Source organism: Doryrhamphus excisus, linkage group LG17 (genome assembly GCF_037039965.1).
Source record: "Doryrhamphus excisus strain RoL-2023G ecotype Guam linkage group LG17, RoL_Dexc_Guam_v1.1, whole genome shotgun sequence".
Lineage (NCBI taxonomy): Eukaryota > Metazoa > Chordata > Actinopteri > Syngnathiformes > Syngnathidae > Doryrhamphus > Doryrhamphus excisus.
This window is the reverse complement of record NC_136373.1, coordinates 17,566,088-17,585,461: the sequence shown is the minus strand read 5'-3', so window position 1 is coordinate 17,585,461 and position 19,374 is coordinate 17,566,088. Positions and strand designations below refer to the sequence as shown.

The window sequence follows — 19,374 nt, the reverse complement described above, 5'->3', positions numbered from 1 at the left end:
CGCCATGTCAACATGTGGGAGTTTATTCTGTTGCGTCTCAGCGGAGGGAGGGGAGCGGGGGTAATCTTAAAAAAAACGTTTGTCGCTGTTGTCGTGTTTGGTGGCTTAATCAAGCTAGCATGTCTGAAGTTAATTAGAGCCAATGAAGCTGGATTATTGGAAGAAAGTGGTGCATTTGCTCTGTAATTGAATGTTTGCGTGTTGCGTTTGTGAACCCGTCTGAGGCTGTGATGCGGGAACAACAGCGAGGAGGCGTTTAAATAACAGCCATTAATTCACTACGGGAACAAAAAAAACAAAAAAACGTAGCATTGGTGACGAGGAGAAAATAAGAAAAACATCTGCTTTTTTTTTTTTTTCCTGGATCCCTCCTGCTGTAATTTGAAGTGGTGCGCCATGTTTTTCCTGGGGGAACAATTATCTTGTTTTGAGTCTGCCAAATGTCCATCTGATTGCTGCGATTGCACACACACACACACACACACACAGATGTAAAACATTCCAAAGCATGCAGTAAATTATGAATACTGCAAGGATGGAAGCGTTGGAAGATATAAAATGCTACTTTCTCCTGACCGCATTGATTGCCCTTCAATGAACTTTGAATTACAAATATTCTTCTTTAAGGACCTAAATAAAACTAAAATACATCAAATAATGGACGTCATTGTTGATGAATTGCATCATGAGGCAAATGGCGTGCAGTACTTGGTTGCAACCAGAAGAGGCGCTGTTGATAGAAAACTGCACTTTTCTGTCATTTACATGTAATGTACATACATGTAATGCGACGTGCATGTTAACAAGGCTTCAGTGACAAGTTGGGGTTATACCTATAAGGACCAAATACTGTGAGTAGTACATGTTATCATGGATGTATACCTGTCAGGGTATGGATATGAATCCACAAAATTTTGTTGTTTTTGGAGGTGTTTGAAAAACCGTTGTTATTACATGCAGTAATGAGCTGTCTATTTTTATATGTTTGTATATCTTTATAACGCACAGAAAAGAGAAAAATGTATAGATAAAGGGCAAAAATTCCAACAAAAAACGCATTTTTGCATGAAGTAGTTTCCTGTCTGGCTGCACGGCGGTCGAGTGGTTAGCGCGCAGACCTCACAGCTAGGAGAACCCGAGTTCAATCCCACCCTCTGTGTGTGGAGAAAACATGCTAGGTTAATTAGCGACTCCAAATTGTCCATAGGTATGAATGTGAGTGTGAATGGTTGTTTGTCTATATGTGCTCTGCGATAGGCTGGCCACCAGTCCAGGGTGGACCCCGCCTCTCGCCTGAAGACATGCTGGGATAGGCTCCAGCACCACTGAGGATGAATGAATGAAAATGAGTTTCCTGTCTAAAGTAAACATAAACAGTATTATTGGCGATACCATTATTTCCAAATTGTGAAAACTTTATTTTTTTTGTAAACAAATTTCTTTTTTTCACTCTAATAATGATTTGGAGGGCATGAGAAATTTTTACCACATGGTCATTTATACAGTTCCCTAATTTATTGTGGTTGGTAGGTCCCATAGGATTCCAGTAGGATTCCATAGAGCATAGAAAACCTGTTTACAACCTCCTAAACACTCATTTTTATTATTATTAGAGCCCCTAAAGTCAACATTATACTCCTATTTTCTTTGGTGCTTTCACTGACTTTTAGCGCTTGACTACTCTCATACTCTCACGTCTCCTTGGTTGCTTTAAAAGCATCTCTCCTTCCAATTAGCATGCCATGTAAAAGATAGCATCCCATAGAGGAGATGGAAGTGTTGCTGTGGTAAATGGAGATCCAGTCGCAACCTTCAGTGACTTCAACGCTGGCTGGATTCCACATTCCCGAGCCTCGTTCATCTCAAAGTGTCCATCCGGGACGGAGCGGGGACAGGAGGGAGGATGAGAGGATAAATTGTTGAGGTGTTCAGGGCGGGGTGTTTATAGGATGACTTTGCAGAGAGAGAGAGAGAGAGAGAGTGATGCTGAGAAAACGTTGGGAAAGAAGGATGGATGAATCTCCACAACCTATTTTCCACTTCTTCTTCTTCTTCTTCTTCTTTTTTCTCGTAGTGACTCACCTTTAAATCACGTAAGGACATTATGAGAGTAGTGAAGGGGGGGGTTACGCTCAAATATAGCCTCTATTTTCTATGACGCTTCTTCTCACGAGGGTCTCGGAGGGTGTGCTGGAGCCTATCCCAGTTGACTACAATAGAGAGGCAAGGTAACGGCTTGCACACGAATGTATCACATGTAAATAAACAATGTTCTTTTCGACATTTCCACAATAAAAATGGACGTCAACAGAAATGATGACATCAATACACACGTGTGCAAATGTAACAAAAAAAAACAGTAACCGGGGGCTTCAGGGGGGGATTGGCGAGGTAAGAAATTGTGCCAAAAAAGCATTCAATAAACACGTCTCCATGGCAACCCAGATGTAATTTGGTTGGTGAGGAAAAGAGGAGCTATGAAAATTGAGGGAGAGTGATGGAGAGAAGGGAATAGAAAAGCATTTACCATCACTGCTTGAGTCCAGAGGTGTAATTACGGAAGAGCGCCTGCGAGTGGGCACAATGTATTTTTTTTTTTTTAACAAAAAGAGTCATTAGAACAGCCCTCCCACCATCAAAGTGCGAGTTTTTTTTTTTTTTTTTTAAAGCAGGCGAAAATTACTCAAACCCATGTGAGGCACAAATAAAGGATTTTTCAAAGAAATGAATAAAAGTGGAATGAAGATGTGCTGTGATCATGTCCTTTCAACATGCAAGCACGTGGTCCATTAAGGGTGGGAAGGGGCCAGGAATAGCCGGATTATCGGAAAATGGACAGGCAGGATACACTTAACACTCCCTCATTGTTTTCAAACATATATTAATTCATAAACAATGCTGAATTTTGTGGTTGAATATCGCCCATTATCAGCTGGTTGGCATGTAGGCCACAATCAGGAGATCGGGAAGACCGAAGACCGAAGAAAAAAAATTCTATGTCATAATGCCATAACTACCAAAATAGACAATTTGTACCGTTTATCCTCACAAGGGTCACGGGGGTGCTGGAGCCTATCCCAGCTCTTTTTGGGCGAGAGGTGGACTGGACTGGTGGCCAGCCAATCACAGGGCACATATAGACAAACAACCATTCACACTCGCATTCATACCTACGGACAATTTGGAGTCGCCAATTAGCATGTTAGCATGTTAGCATGCTAGCATGTTTTTGGAATGGAGGAGGAAACTGGAGTACCCGGGGAGAACATGCAAACTCCACATGCAAACTCCACACATTCAAACAACCAGCTGTGGAATTGAACTATGGTCTCCTAGCTGTGAGGTCTGTGCGCTAACCACTCAACCGCCATACAGCCCGAGAAGGAACCTACTTTATGGAAATTCACTCATCATCATTGTTTCTGGAACCAATTAATCGAGATAAACGAGGGATTATTGTACAACCCAAAGTTGTTTTTGGCAGCCATTTTTTTTTTATTCGTAGTTTTTTGGACGGACATGCTTCTTGTCTTCGTTACATTTTTATCATTTCTATATGTGATTTTGTCCAAAGAAACCTCTGCGATTCATTTGAGTATAAAACCAAAAAATATTAGTCGAATGTCAACTGGGCTTCTCTACCTGTAGACATGCCCATATAAGGAAGTCAGCTCTCAGTGACATCACAAAGAGGCAGTTCTATCACGCCTTCTGAAACCGAGCTTTTTGATCCATCCCAAACTTTTTTCAGGGCTCACTTCCAAATGCGTGAATATCATTATCTGAAACTTTGGCATGTTTTAACACCAGAATCGAACATTCTAACTACATTTATTGGTCAGAAAAGTGGAAAAAGCATCATAAGTTGATTTATTGTCATTTATGAGATGAATTGGATTTCGATTATTTCTTTTGAGAACATTTGACTGGGTTGCTGTACATTACAGTGAGAATCCGACCTTCTGCGAGGAATTACTGACGCTGACCAAGGTTATCAGAAAGTAGTGGTCAGCTTGTCCCGTGTCATCACATCAGTGGGTTTTCCAAAATACCCTTTTCCAGGCATCCGGGACGCCGTTGCCTTGTGGATGACGAGCTAAAACGCTAAAATACGTTAGCGTTTCCCGTGCGGACAGCCCCCTCTGGAGACTTTTTCAACACATTCATAACCCAGGAATGCAAATGTGGAGCCGAGAATGAATCCTAAAAGTTCCCTTCCTAATGAGTCACCATCAGACTGCTGGTCCAATCCAACAGAACAGAACATGTGTGCTGAATGACACCGTGCCAGAATGTGATGAAAAACATATTTGACCGGCAATGAGAAGATCAATGGAAGCCCGAATGAGGACACATGATGGATGGAAGGAGAGGAGGATGAAAAGAGATGATTTTGGAAGGACTACAGAGAGAAGAGTTGAGGCAAATGTCAAAGAAAGACAGACATTGAATGCCTCACCGGAATGGGACAATTAGCAAAGCCATCAAGCTTTGCCATCACGTCGCTGCTAATTTACTGCATCGTAGCTTCACACTTCAATCAGCGTTCCGAGAAGCCAATTGACAGCCCTTTTCACAACGAGGACTGGGCATCGGGTCTCAAGCATCAGTTAGAACCGGGACTAACATTCCGAGTCTCCCGGGATTGCAGCTGCAAACACCAACAGATGGCCAGCACAAATGAAGAAGAGGCGGCGACAATGTTTGGCTTCAATTCTTAAAAAAGAGCATCTGTCTATTATAAACATACTTGCTCACGGTGCAACAAAACAAAAATACAACACATACACAGCAAGTTTAAAAAATTAAAAATTAAAAATTAAAAATTAAAAATTAAAAATTAAAAATTAAAAATTAAAAATTAAAATTAAAAATTAAAAATTAAAAATTAAAAATTAAAAATTAAAAATTAAAAATTAAAAATTAAAAATTAAACTACTTTGATAAACAACTAAGCATGAAATATAACTTCAAACAGAACTTCAAACTGATATATCTGAATACCCGCAAGGCATGCTGGGTAGTCCAGCTGCAACAACAATGTGAACGATGAACAATAACGCCTCATTGTTTACGTCTCTGACCACCAACTTTGCAAACAAACAACAAGGCAACAAACATGGCAAAATGTTGGGAGAAAGACGACCACAAGCTACCCAGCATGCCTTGCGGGAGGAATATATAGGTGTTGTTTTTTGCCATGGATATTTGTTTAGGTTGCTTTGCTACGCTTCGGCCACCCCACTGGCCGTCTCTGCAATTCAGGTATCATATTGCCACCCCTATGTTAGCAATGGTCTCACCTTGCCCCCCCCCCCAATTAAACATTTCTGTCTCGCCAGAAAGCTATTTACCATTTTACCATAAAAAAGTAACTCAAGCAGGAGGCTTTTGAAATTAGCAATAAAATCAAGTACATCCTGGTGTAAAATAAAAACAGCCAGTAAGATTAGCTCTTAAAGCTCCAGATCATTACCCAGTTAGAGTCTGAATATTTAAATAGCCATTTTGACAAATTGGTACAGAGCTCTGGAACACTGCATAAAAACATGCCTCTTCACCAAAGACTTTAATATTTAATATTTCATTTTTTTTTCCCACAGACAAGAGGATTATGACACACATAAATATCAGTATCACAGTACCGCACTTTTATGCTCCAACAGATCAATCACCGTGAATAAGACCCCTTATGGTGCCGCTTCCTCCACTGTGGTCCTTTTCTGTATTTGCTGAGGGGGCGCTTGCGATGCCAGCGGGGACAAATTAGCCACACCGGAGCACTGAGGCATCATGGGAAATTAATGATCTCCAGGAAGTGAGCTAATGAGTCTGCACACATGAATAGAATATACACATAAAGCAACAGGAGGAGGGGAGGGGTGGGGGTGGCTACAAGCTAAATGCTATCAGTGTAACTTGGATGAGTGATAATGGTACAACAACAGCACACACACACACACACACACACAGAGGGACTATCCAATAATTACTGAGGACCTCCAGTGGGTTTTCACCCACGGAGGCGCAGTGATTAGTGTCACTACGACCTCCCTAGGGGTGTGTGACATGCTTGGAATTAACGCTGATCACACACGTAGGTCATCATAGCGTTTTTTACGTGGATGTCCCGGCTATAAATGCGGGATGTCAAAGTTTATGCCGCACAACGCTAAAAAAACAACAGTATACACAAACGCACCACACTGCATATTTGGCGGAGAAGCTGTTTACTGTTTGAAATGCCTGCTTTAAAGTTCTGTACTAGGCTACATATTTAATTTAAGAAAAAAAAGACCACCTGATGGTAAATTCGGCAGGGAGATCATGATTTATTTTATTTTTACACTTTAATTAAAAATTTTGCTTCATTAAAAAACACCTCCTTTGAGAATTGTACCACCTTGTCATTGTTTGCAGTACACAAGGCCCCTCTTAAAAAGTCAGTTGGAGTATATTTTAAATCAGGTGTATATTTGCTCGAGTATACAGTGTCCAAAGGCCCATGGTACATTGTAAAAATATTATTTTATACAAAAAACTATGTAAAAAGGACAAAACAGCAGTATGTTTTGGTAAAATTATGACAAATAAAAGAAAGCACTAATAAATTAGTGCAATTTCAGCAAGTGTGGCTTTTACTTTTTCCATTAGCACTAATTCTACAGGAAGTTATTGATTTTTTGGATAGTCCTGGATTTGGATATCACTGGATAGTCCCCTTAAACTAGAAACAAAGATGCATATTAAATTGTTACTTTATTAGTTTTGCTTTCATGCATGTACTTTTACTTGTAGTTGAGTAAAAGGTCAGCAACTGTACTTTTATTTGAGTACAATATTTTAGTACCGAGTCCACCTGAACGCATCCTTTGCTAGTCTGTTTTGCTCCTGGGATGCTAAAGTAGAGTTACATCCGGGGTACAAGACGGTGTTTACTTTTGTCAGAAAATGTGTTGTTCTCACTCTCCCAATACTACTACCACTACTTATCAAACGATGGTGCTAAAGTGATGATTAAATGATTTAATTAATTGAATTACAATTGGCAGACGATCTCAAGAAACCGGTCAGCATTGTTGTTGCCTTGTCAACACCAGTCGGCGCACCTCCCTAGCATTATGCGTTGCCCGCTCAACCACACCCTTGTCTCGTGATTGGTCCAAAGTTTTCTTGGTTCCGCCCTCTAAACCTTGACGGCTCCACCTTCCAAACACAGTGCAGCCTGCAGGCACACTTCAACCAAACCTGCACGGCCGTCAGCCACTACGTCCCATCATCTTGACCTTTTACCTTTACCATTTTAGGAAGGGGGGGGCGCCATTCAAAGCCAAAATGAAGATTATGGACAAACTATCAACAAGTCCTCCAAGCCTTTGTAGAATTTTGTGACCCCTGAAGTCACGAGATGACGCACACTTTTCATTTTTAGACACCGACATTGTTGACGAGTTAGCTCACCTGTTTTGTTTGTTTTCTGCTCCCCTCGAGCGGCGATGGGCTCCTTCGTTAGGACCCCGGCCACTCTGCCTGCTTGGAAAACCACCTTTTTACTTTTAAACATTATCTCGGCTGCCTGGAGCAAAAGACACGCGGTGTTTTGGAACTCCACCAACAACAGGTAAACACTCAACTAAATGTTAGCGTTTTTTTTTTTTTGTGTTATTTATTGATTATTGATATTGCTTGTCACAGGCGTTATGTAGAGCATACTATCTGTTGTGCACAAGGCTGGTCTGAGCTTGCATTGTTGCTCAACCACTTGAATAATACCTGCTAAATGAGTCAGGAGATGGAATCCAAGCCATGCAGCACACCCCAACCTGTGTACTACCTGGCTGCGAGTACTACTAAGTAGTATAAAATGCATTTGGTAGCACTACAATGAAAGTGCGTATGCAGAAAAGTGGAAGTTGTCATTGCTTGTGTGTTTCAGTGGGTGGGTGGGTTGGCGTATGGGGGCCATTAACAAGCTCACCTGATCCAGGTGTTCCTCTCAAAGTTAATTGAAGGGTTCCAATGGGCGTGCTGCAGGGGAAGTAGTGTCAATCACACAGTATAGGTGTGTAGTACGTGTGCACGACACCGTCCTTATTTTGGTCGAGTATGCACAATGGTCGCTGGTCACCCTCCTATTTGTTTGAATGCAAACATTTCCCTGGAGGAAATCATAAGAACAGGAATTTGCGGTTGGTTAATTGAGCGTCTTTGCATGCTACAACCACCCAACACTACAATTCAATATGACACTGGGGTGGAACCAGGAGTTGAGAACATTCAGTTTTGAGATTTTAAGTGTTATGCAAATGTACAAGTATTTTTAAATCAAAAAGTTCAATTTCCTGTTCTATGGCCATCGTTACATTTTGCCTCTACGCCATCAGAGGCAACAGAAAAAGCAAAACACAGTTCGATTCACTTTGGTACAGCCTAATTTCAAAATAGAAAAAAATATTTTTTCTCCTCATAATTTTACAAAAAACACAGCATAAAGACAACATGCGAGATATATTTTTAAAAAATGTCTGCAAATTTATTAAAAATAAAAAACTGCACTATTTCCTGGCAATTTGGCATCCAAGCCTTGTGGGGGTTTGGTGACCTTGTGAGGATTAGGAAGGACCTCCTTATACCCCTGTGATTCTGGCACGAGTGGCCTGGGTTTTTGGCAGAGACCACACTATCGGAGCGCCATCATGGCCGCCACCGGTCCCCTCACGCCAGCATCCCCGGCGTTGAAGCTGGCTTCACCGTCTCCTCACTCTTCATTAGCTTTCTATTTGGACCCGCTCGCCTGCCTCCTCCATACCATCTTCATCCTTCATGGCTCCCCCCGGCCAGTGATGGATATATGAGCTGTGATTAGTTGAGCTTCAATCATTTCCCCTCCCCGTATCATATTTTCAATAAAAGGCCAGCCGGCACAGGGAACTTTAGGTGACTAATTCTATTGGAGCTTATCATTTCTCATTTTGTTTTCTGCTAAATCTAATTAAAAAAATATATCAGCGTGTCCATCTAATAATGTACAACTGCAATGTACAAAAAGTTTTAGTTACTTTTATTTAGCAACGTTTCCGCTCACGTTCATGCCTATGGAAAAATTGGAGTCTCCATTAGCATGCATACTTTTGGAATGTGGGAGAAAACCGGAGTACCTGAGAAAGGAAGATTCCATGCAGAGATGCCAAAAGTTGCCAATAGTTTCAAACTTATATATATTATAAAATTAGGATTTGCAAAAAAAAATTTTTTTTATATATTTCTGTTTTATGCAAAAATTAGGATTTAGTTTAGCGCTTTTTTCTCTTAATATTTTGACTTTATGCTTGTAAAATCATTCAAGATTTTTATTTATTTATTTTTTTATATTCCAAATGTTTAAACTTTCTTCTTAATCTTCGTAAATGTTCTTCCCGTAATAGCAGGACTTTACTACAGTACTATATTGATCTTATTCCCATAATATTCCACCTTTTTCCGCAACCTCATTTTCATAAATTGACACTTTTTATTTTGTTTTTATGTTAATATTGCTACTTCGTTTTTCAACTCTATGCTACTAAAATGCCATGATTTTTGTCATAATAAATGTTATTTTAATTAAATTACAGTTAGATTACAACTTTTGTCTTTGAATATTTTGACTTTATTTGAGTAAAATTGCTCCAGATATTTCCCTAGTTGCTGTTTCCAAATTTTCAACTTTCTTTTTAAATAATATTTGTATATTGTCTGGATATTATGACTTTCTTCTCATAATATTTTGACATTATTCCCATATTTTCACTACTTTTGCAATGTTATTTAGTTTTTTTCTTATAATAATATTTTTTTTGTTTTTGGGCTTAATATTACAATGTAATTTTCATAAAATTATAATTAGATTGGAACTTTTTCTCTTAATGTTTTGACTTTATTCTTGAAAAATTGTTCCAGATTATTCTTTTTTTTTCAAATTTTTTCAAAACTTTCTTTTTAAATAGAAAAAAATATATAATGGCTTTATTCTCATAACTTTTTCCTTAATTTTTTCAACTCGGGCCGATAAAAAAAACAGAGATGGGCTGCAAACGGCCCCCGGGCCACACTTTGGACGCATTCTGCTCCAGCCTGTGCAGGTGTACCTAATGTTGTGTCTGCGAAGTACAGGGAAACGTGAAGTCTTTCCCAAGTGGATCTAGAAGGCAAGACGTGCAGCATGAGGGTCTCTTAAAAGGAATGATGAAAGACTTGGGCCGTCACCTCGGATCGGCTGTCTTGGATTTATGCTTTTAATGAAGCAAGAGCAGTCGAGCGGAGACTGTGACGCACCATCCAGCCCCCCGCCCCCTTCTCCTCCTGCTGATGGGGAGGAAAAAAAACATAATGATTTTAATGAACGAGGTTTACGAGCATTGCCCGTTTTTATCGCCGCCCTCTTCCTCTTGTGGCGATTCTTCCTTATGAGAAGAGAGATTATCTTCAGACTTCCTGGTGCAGTTAAAGCTCAGTCAAATATTCGAAGCTCAGCCGTATCGGTCGCAACCACGTGACCGGATCCCCTTCTTTCATCCATCCTCATCATTCCGATCCTGTCCTTTTTCCAAATACGTCTCCCCTGTCTCGTCGTCAAAGCCGACCCTCGCCGGGCCGTCCTGGCAGAGCTTGGAATCAGCAGCTTCCTAATTGGAGAGCTCTGTATTATCCGAGGAGGAGGCGGATGCCCCTTTTTCTCTGGGGAATCGTACCCACCACTCACCGGCCACACCGTACCCCAATAAAGATCATGAAAAGATAACGACCTTGTCTGATTCAGAGAGGTATTGATCAGGCCACGCCATCTTGAAAAGAAGCATACAGGAAGCATTTCTTAGCATCTAAGCTAGCCAAAATACAACAATACTTCAAATGATGTACTTGGAGAGTATTTTTAGTAGGAATATTCCATTTTTACCATTTACCATATCCTGTTACTTCATGCAATACTGTACAGCATGTTCTTTACTTTTCACTTTCTTCACTGTGTGCATATGCAATTACATGTATGTATATGTTTTACTCGATGCATGTCATTAACATTAGGCATGCTGTATTTACTTCCGGCACATGTTATTTACTTTTCACTTTCCTTACTTTGCGCATATATCATTGAAATTCTGCACGTTCTTTACTTTTTCCACTTTCCAATTTTAATTTATGCATACGTTCTTTAGTTTGTGTATGTTTACTTTTGGCCATATTTACTTTTCACTTTCTTTTCTTTTTTTCCCCACTGGTTTCATATCTGATATGCATATGTTCTTCACTTTATGCACTTTTTTACTTTTCACTTTCTATATGTTGTGCATGTTATTTACTTTTCACTTTCATGATGTCGTTGAAATTCTGCACGTTCTTTACCTTTTCACTTTTTTTGCTGTGTGGATAAATAATTTGTTCTTTAGTTTGTGTATGTTTACTTTTCACTTTCTTTTCTTTGAACATATTTCTTTTTTTTCCCACTGGTTTCATATCGTAAAAGCATATGTTCTTTACTTTATGCACTTTTTTTTTACTTTTCACTTTCTTTATGTTGTGCATGTTATTTACTTTTCACTTTCATGATATCGTTGAAATTCTGCACGTTCTTTACCTTTTCACTTTTTTTGCTGTGTGCATACATTATTTAATTTATGCATATGTTCTTTAGTTTGTGTATGTTTACTTTTCACTTTCTTTTCTTTGAACATATTTCTTTTTTTCCCACTGGTTTCATATCGTAAAAGCATATGTTCTTTACTTTATGCACTTTTTTTTACTTTTTACTTTCTTTATGTTGTGCATGTGTTATTTACTTTTCACTGTCATGACTTGATGCATATGTTGTCTACTTGATGCATATGTTTACTGTTTTTTTTCTGTTAAAAATTGTATCCATGCAAATGAGTGTGTGTGTGTGTGTGTGTGTGTGTGTGTGTTCCCCCACTTAATGATTAACACGGGTAACCCGCCTGACCTATTATGAAGAGCACAGTGAGCTAATTAGCAAGTTGCTGTGTCGCTAACAGCCCCTCCCCTCCCCATATAAATCCACACACACACACCTGTGTCCTCCTGGGCGTCTCGCGTGCGTCCACGCCTCATTGTCTCCAGGAGATGCCAGCGGATTGTGGCGCTTATCTCGTCTTTGTAAACTCACCCCGTGTGTTTGTTGTCGCTGCACTGAGTGTGTTATGGGAGGGAGTCTTTTGTTGGAGCCAACTGTAAGGATTGGGTGCATTGTCTTTTTCATCATGTGACCTGCCGGACCAGAGATGTGATGGCGATTACTGCTTGGAATGAAGACGCACGCACGCTCGTTGTTGTTGTTGTTGTTGTTTTGGATTTTTTTCATGGCTGACCTCTGCCAAGAGACTTTGCTCGTTACTTTTAGTTTTAGTGAGTTAGTTAGTTAATTAAGTCATTAGCTGCTAACTTCATAGGGGGGTGCTGCCTGAGCTGTTTTGGTGCAGATCCAGATAAAGGTGCAGTACCAGAAGTTGGTTCTTCCTGGTCTACATTTGATTAGTTAGTTATTATGATTATTCACTTTAACTCCATTATTTTTGGATGAGTTTATTATTATTATTTATTATATTATTATTATTATTTTTATTATTATTTTATTAGCTTGTTTAAGCATATCAAAATACCAAGAATTTTTAAATGTATAAAATTATTTTTATTAATTTATTAATTTAAAAAAATAGCATTGTTTAAAAATGTGAAGTTGATAGTTGAATAATGGCGTGCACTACTCGGCTTCTACCAGCAGAGGCGCTGTTTGATACTAGTTTGCTATAGTACATTAATACTGCCGCATACTGTAAGTCTGGCATGGAAACAGGAGTTTAGAACATTCAGAAAGATAGATTCAATTAAAAAAATGATTAGTTTCTTTCTGGTTAATTAAGGAAATGTGGTCACATGACCATCAAACTATTGAGTATTGGCGGAATAAGCTACCTAGCTACGAGCGTATTCTGATGGCGTTGTCTAAGTGGTGACGTGCGTGTGCGTGGTTTGACTCGGTGGAAGTCATCCCAAGGAAAAAAAAAGTCCAATTCTGGCAGAAAGTTGAAGACCTGCGGTGGAAATCCATCCTTCCTTGGCACCACGCTGCGTCTTTGGCTCAAAATGGCTGCGCTGTTCTTTGTGTGCGAGGAGGAGGCGGCGGCGGCGAGTGAGGGGCGGAGTCGTGATTGAGGTCTTGTTTGCCAGCATTCATTCGTTCACAATGAACGAGCGGCCATTGTTGAACGTGTCGGACCCGCCGCCTCTTGCAGTCCGACAAACACTGCGGCAATTAAGATTTGGCGGCGGAATACTCCACGGCAATCAAAAGGAGCTCAAACGCCACACAACACTCCTTGTTGAGACGCCGTGTGCGTTTCCACTCCGACGTCACGCCGGGCCTCCTCCCCGGTCCTGCCGAGAGGCGACCTGGGACTTCCTGGGACAGAAATGAAATTAGTATCGATCCAGGCGGGATGGAACCGGAATAATTGCGGCGTGCAGCGCTTGTTTGCCATAATGCCCGTTTTTGGTGACTGTTTCTTGGCATCAAACATCTCAGTTGCAGATCTATTTTTAGGTGCAGGAAATGATAGAATGGAATTTTAAATATAAAAAATAACTATATTACGATGATATAATACTCCATTCAAAGGAAATTGAAACTATACAAATACTTAAAAAATGATCAAATACACATGAAATATATTTATTATATGTTTGTAAAATCAAATGCTTCAAAAATCTAATACTTCATACATTACATTATGATGGAAAATTATGAAGACGCAGCAGTTTAAATGTAAAAAACACGTACTTTAATAAATAAATTACAGTATATTCATCAGTCAAACAATGTTGTAAAAGTTGACCAACGCATCAATTAATAGAAAATAGTCAATTTTTTAAAATAAAAAATAAACTATTTTATAATAACCTCCAAAAGGAAAGTAAAAATAAAACAAATACTTGGAAAAAGTACTTCTAAATTTGTGAAATAATCAGTTGTGTGTGTTGCTAGGGTACTTTTATAAGCAGATTCATGAGGCAGTGTTTTTATTAAATTAGGTTCAAAAAATACATAAAAAAATTAAAAAAATAAATCATAAAATTAAAACAAAAAATACCAAAAAAATTATACATGATTTTATTTATTTAATATTTATTTATAAATATAAAATTTCTGTATATAGTTTTGTTTTGTTTTTTACATTGAATTTGTGTTTTTTTCTGCTAGTTTTAACTAGCATAGCCATTGCAAAGGTCATAGTCCTAATAATATGTAATTGGTTGTACTTGCCCTCATCCTATATACAGTATGTACACAGTGTATTACAATACTGTGTATTTATGATGCTCCTCTTGTACCCTGTCATGTTCTGTTTCTTTAACAATGGTGTTGATCATTTTAACGCCGCCATTTAAAAATGCCTGAACTTGGAGAAGCCATTCCCGTTTCCTTATCGCCACCTGGATCACATGACCGTAATGTTGCGTATCGCAATTGTCATGTGTTCTTATCGGGGAAACAAACGCTATGTTTTCTTATCAAGTTAGAACAGACACACACACGTGTAGACACACACATACACACACACACACACATACACACACACTGAGGAGAGGCATGGCGAATGTGTAAAGGAGAGGATGGTAAGTCAACAGATTTCACGTCCCCAAACCGCTGGAGAGGGACCCCGGGGGGACGGATAGGATGCGGTGAGAGCGAAAGAGGCAAGAAAGGATGTCAGCCGCCATTATTGTCACTGTCAGCAGCGAGCGCAAGGACCCCCACACCCACCACCCCACCCCCACCCCCACACCTCGCCACCTCAAACACACAGTGCTTGTGTAGAAGTGTAGCACTGGGCTAGCGAGGGCGTAGGTGACGCTACTTCCTGTTTGTATTGATTGTGTTTGTACGTTTATGCTGTAAAAGTTTAACTACATTTAATTCAAATACAAATGTTATTATTTGTTTGGAATGTTCTGAACTCCTGTTTCCATGTCAGTGGCATTGAGCAGAATCAGGCTGCCTGGATGTAACACAACTAGAACTTCTCTAGACCATTAGGGCGTCTAGATGGTGACTGAGTTAATAAATGTGGGACAGGATCTCGTCACCGACCCGGAGATGACTGAGAACCGTGGACTGGGACTCGAACCTGGGGTATTTAGCTGGTTTTATTTAAATGTGATGTTATTGGTTGGTATCTTGGTACTTTGATGGTGAAGTTTCTCTTGTCCCAAGTCTGAACAGGACAATTTCCAGGACGCTTCCCAAAAATCCAGAAGCAGTTCCCTACATTATTGAGTGTTTTTAATAGCCCCCCTGAAGGGGTCCCACCCCTGAATAGTTTTTCTTTCATTTACATTCTGTGTGTTTGATTAGAATTAGCTGCCGTGAGGTACCAGGCCAACCTCCTGGGGGTTCATCTTGTAGTTTTGGGTCATCGTGGTTCATTACCTAAAGAAGCATCCAGTCAGTCGTCTTTTAATCCCAAAATAATCACATAATCCCGCCGCAGCGTCGTTTAGCACCACGTGTCTTCTTGACCCTCGCCGCTTCCTTCCTTCCTTCCGACAGCCCACTACCCCCCTACCGGCACCCCTCCAGACCCCCCCAGATGTAGTGTCTGAGTTTCAAATAAGAGCCTCATCATTATTTTTGGCTAACTTGAAGGGAGACCAGCCTTTCTCTGGTTGCCATGGTGACCTCTTATTACCGCTTTAGTGGGGGACCAAATTTGTCCTGCTAAAAAAATGATCGAGGTTGTCAAGAATTGTGCTTTTACAGTTTCCATTCTTGGGGTCATGTCTGAACCCTTCTAATTTCCCTTTTATTATAATAATAATCATGATCAGGAGTGCATGAGAAAGTGGGAAGGAACACATTGCTCGGTAACACAGCAGCAACAGAACCACAAAGTTTCATGTTATATATTATGAGTACTTGCAGGTGAATTGTTTCAGGTTTTATCAGTTTTTAGACTAGCATGGCTAACCAGCCTTTCTCTGGTCGCCATGGTGACCTCTTATTACTGCTTTAGTGGGGGGCCAAATTTGTCCTGCTAAAAAAATGATCGAGGTTGTCAAGAATTGTGCTTTTACAGTTTCCATTCTTGGGGTCGTGTCTGAACCCTTCTAATTTCCCTTTTATTTTAATAATAATCATGATCTGGAGTGCATGAGAAAGTGGGAAGGAACACATTGCTCGGTAACACAGTAGCAACAGAACCACAAAGTTTCTTGTTATATATTATGAGTACTTGCAGGTGAATTGTTTCAGGTTTTATGAGTTTTTCGACTAGCATGGCTAACCAGTCGGACTGCTTTGGTCTCGGGTTCCTAACCAGACGTGATGGGAATCAAACCGGAGTAATTATCCCTGATTGTTGCTTTGAAAGTAGCCAGCAAACTTTGATTGGCTGGAATCTGGTTTATCAGAGTCAGCAGTGCTACTGTAGGTGTGTTGGTTAGCGAGTGGAGGGGGGGTGGGCGGGGGAGTCGGGGGTGGGTGGGGGGGGCAGCTGTGCGTGACTGGAAATGACATAGCTTGAGTGCCGAATCAGGCCGTCCTTCCTCACCCTGGGATGTGCGGGCCGATATGACGCCTTAAGAGTTGTGACGGAGAAAGATGGAGATGGGGGGGGGGGCAGGGAATGGCTGCAATGGATTCATAGTTAGAGTGGGGGTGGGGGTGGGGTGGAGGGCCAGTTTGGTCTCTTGGGATTCCAAAGCAGTGACCGTGAAAGTGCTTAGATAAACAGAGAGACAGAGGAGGGGGGTGGGGGGAGGGGGGGTGAATGGTGGCGGTGGGCGGCGAGGCAATGGAGGGAAGCGAGACGCTGCAGCAGGAACGTTGTTGGGAGTTAGGACTGACGGAATGACGGCGGATGGCAAGTTTTTGGTTGACCAAAAGTGTCTGTGTGACTTTATTGAACGTTTCAATAAAGTTTTATTGAACAGATTCGTCGCTTTGGCTGATCTTTCGAGACCTACAGAATATTGTCTATGGCTATTTAAACACGGAACCCGTTTGCTTTGACATTTTTCCGTTCTTAATCAGCAGTAGAACATAAGGAAGTTTCAGGAAAATATCAGTTCCCAACTAAAAAAAAAAAAAGATACATTTCAAGCATAACGTTCATTCATTTGCGGGGGTGCTGGAGCCTATCCCAGCTGTCTTGGTGGCGAGAGGCGGGGTACACCCTGGACTGGTGGCCAGCCAATCACAGGGCACATATAGACAAACAACAATATGGAGTCGCCAATTAACCTAGCATGTTTTTGGAATGTGAGAGGAAGCCGGAGTACCCGGCGAAAACTGGGTGACAAGTTTTTGGTTGACCAAAAGTGTCCGTGTGACTTTATTGAATGTTTCAATAAAGTTTTATTGAACAGATTCAGCCCTTCAGTCCCGACTTTGGCTGATCTTTCAAAACCCACAGAATATTGTCTATGGCTACTTAAACACGGAACCCGTTTGCTTTGACATTTTTCCGTTCTTAATCAGCAGTAGAACATAAGGAAGTTTCAGGAAAATATCAGTTCCCAACTAAAAAAAAAAAAAAACAAAAAACATTTCAAGCATAACGTTCATTCATTTGCGGGGATGCTGGAGCCTATCCCAGCTGTCTTGGTGGCGAGAGGCGGGGTACACCCTGCACTGGTGGCCAGCCAATCACAGGGCACATATAGACAAACAATATGGAGTCGCCAATTAACCTAGCATGTTTTCGGAATATGGGAGGAAAACCGCATGATGTTCAATTTGACACAAATATTATCTTGAATAGCTAAACAACTATACCAACATAAACAACACAAAAAAGAGGTTGTTCATCAAAATAAAACTTTATTTACAAATATATAATAACACCATCAAGTGTTTACAATTAGCACATTTGGAACGGAATTGTGTGCACGTACGTTAAAATGTCCCTACAATGCAAACCTTCTGCTACACTACACTCCTCCACTCACTTCCTGTCATGTGCACTTCTATGCTTTTTGCTTTTTTTGTGCAGAAAAACATAAAATATATGTTGTTGATGGGATGTTCAGGATTATAAAAACCTAGCAATACATCATTGGTATTGATATGCCTAAATAATCAATAATAATAACGTAAAAGTAAAAAGGAGCACACCTGCTGATCTCTCATCGTGCCGCAGCACAGTGGTTGTAAATCACTACTCTCTCAATGCCCCCCCCGACCCCCCCGCCCCGTCCTCCTAAATAATTCACAGCGCTCGCCTCTATTAAGGTACACTTTCCTTGACGTGTCTCGCACCGGAATAAAAGGATGATTTTGTGTTTTTTTTTTTTTTTGCCGGCTTTGGGTTTGAGAAAAGCAAAACTCCGACACGCGTCTGACACATTTTGGCTCGGGAGAACGGAGTGTGTGGCAGCTCAGCTGGGGAGCAGCGACGCTTTAGCGCATGGAATTCTTGGAATTTGCATGGAAACATGTTTCAACGTATTGCTGCTGCTTCAACGCTCGTTGTGCACATCAAACATCCTCCTTCACGCCAATGATTCCATCCTGTTTGGATTTATTATTAGTTATTATTTATTATACATATATTTTTCATCTATGTACAACACCTTTTTAAAGTACTATTCTACTCCTATTGAATGATTTTACCATAAAGCATGTTTTTGGTAATATTGGTATACAACACCTCCACTAGATGATGTTGGGGGTGGGGGCGCATCTCCCATCTGCTTTTGACCTTGAAGTCCTGGTGAGGAAAAACAAGTTGCAAGGATGCTAAAGACACAGTGACCTACTTTTACATTTTGGCAGCTTTTTTTTATTTTTTACTTCTACTACTTCAACAGGGGTGGGGGCGGGGCTTCCTGAAAGACTGAAGTCTTCATATTTTGTTTTTGATGGGATGGGAAAATCCCTCTATGAATGTTCTGAACTCCTATTTCTTTCATTCATCCTATCCCAGCTGTCTTCGGGCGAGCGGCGGGGTGGGGCGGGGTACACCCTGGACTGGCAGCCTGCCAATCAGGTCACGGCACCGTTCAGCTGTAGCGTTTTTGTATCCTTGTTAAAACGTATTGCTCCTGTTGTGGTATTTTGTGTATATGACAACTGAAAGTATTTTATCTTCACTTCTCATTTAGTTTTATGGAATTTTGTTTAATTTTAAAAGTGATCTCACACGTCTTTTCTGTAAAGCACTTTGAAGTACCTTGTGTATAAACTTGCCTTGCCTATTTTATTCCTCCTCTTCGTCCCCCATAAACAGAAGGTTCGGTTACGGTATTCCATAATGGCACCCTAGCGATCATACAACTATGATCGCGAGCAAACAGGAAGCACAGTAGTGGTGCACAGAGGTG

At 40.5% G+C, this 19,374-nt stretch overlaps 1 protein-coding gene across 3 annotated transcripts in view; it reads left to right on the top strand.

The window, feature by feature from the left end:
• The first annotated feature begins 7,230 nt into the window (after positions 1 to 7,230).
• The window catches only part of efna4 (ephrin A4), a 33,385-nt gene continuing 21,241 nt past the window's right edge, over positions 7,231 to 19,374 (top strand). For all 3 annotated transcript variants that reach the window (XM_058084394.2, XM_058084393.2, XM_078797589.1), the window contains exon 1: positions 7,231 to 7,621. In XM_058084394.2, coding sequence (XP_057940377.2) covers positions 7,497 to 7,621 — 125 coding nt within the window. In that variant the 5' untranslated portion in view covers positions 7,231 to 7,496. The remainder of the gene's footprint in view (positions 7,622 to 19,374) is intronic.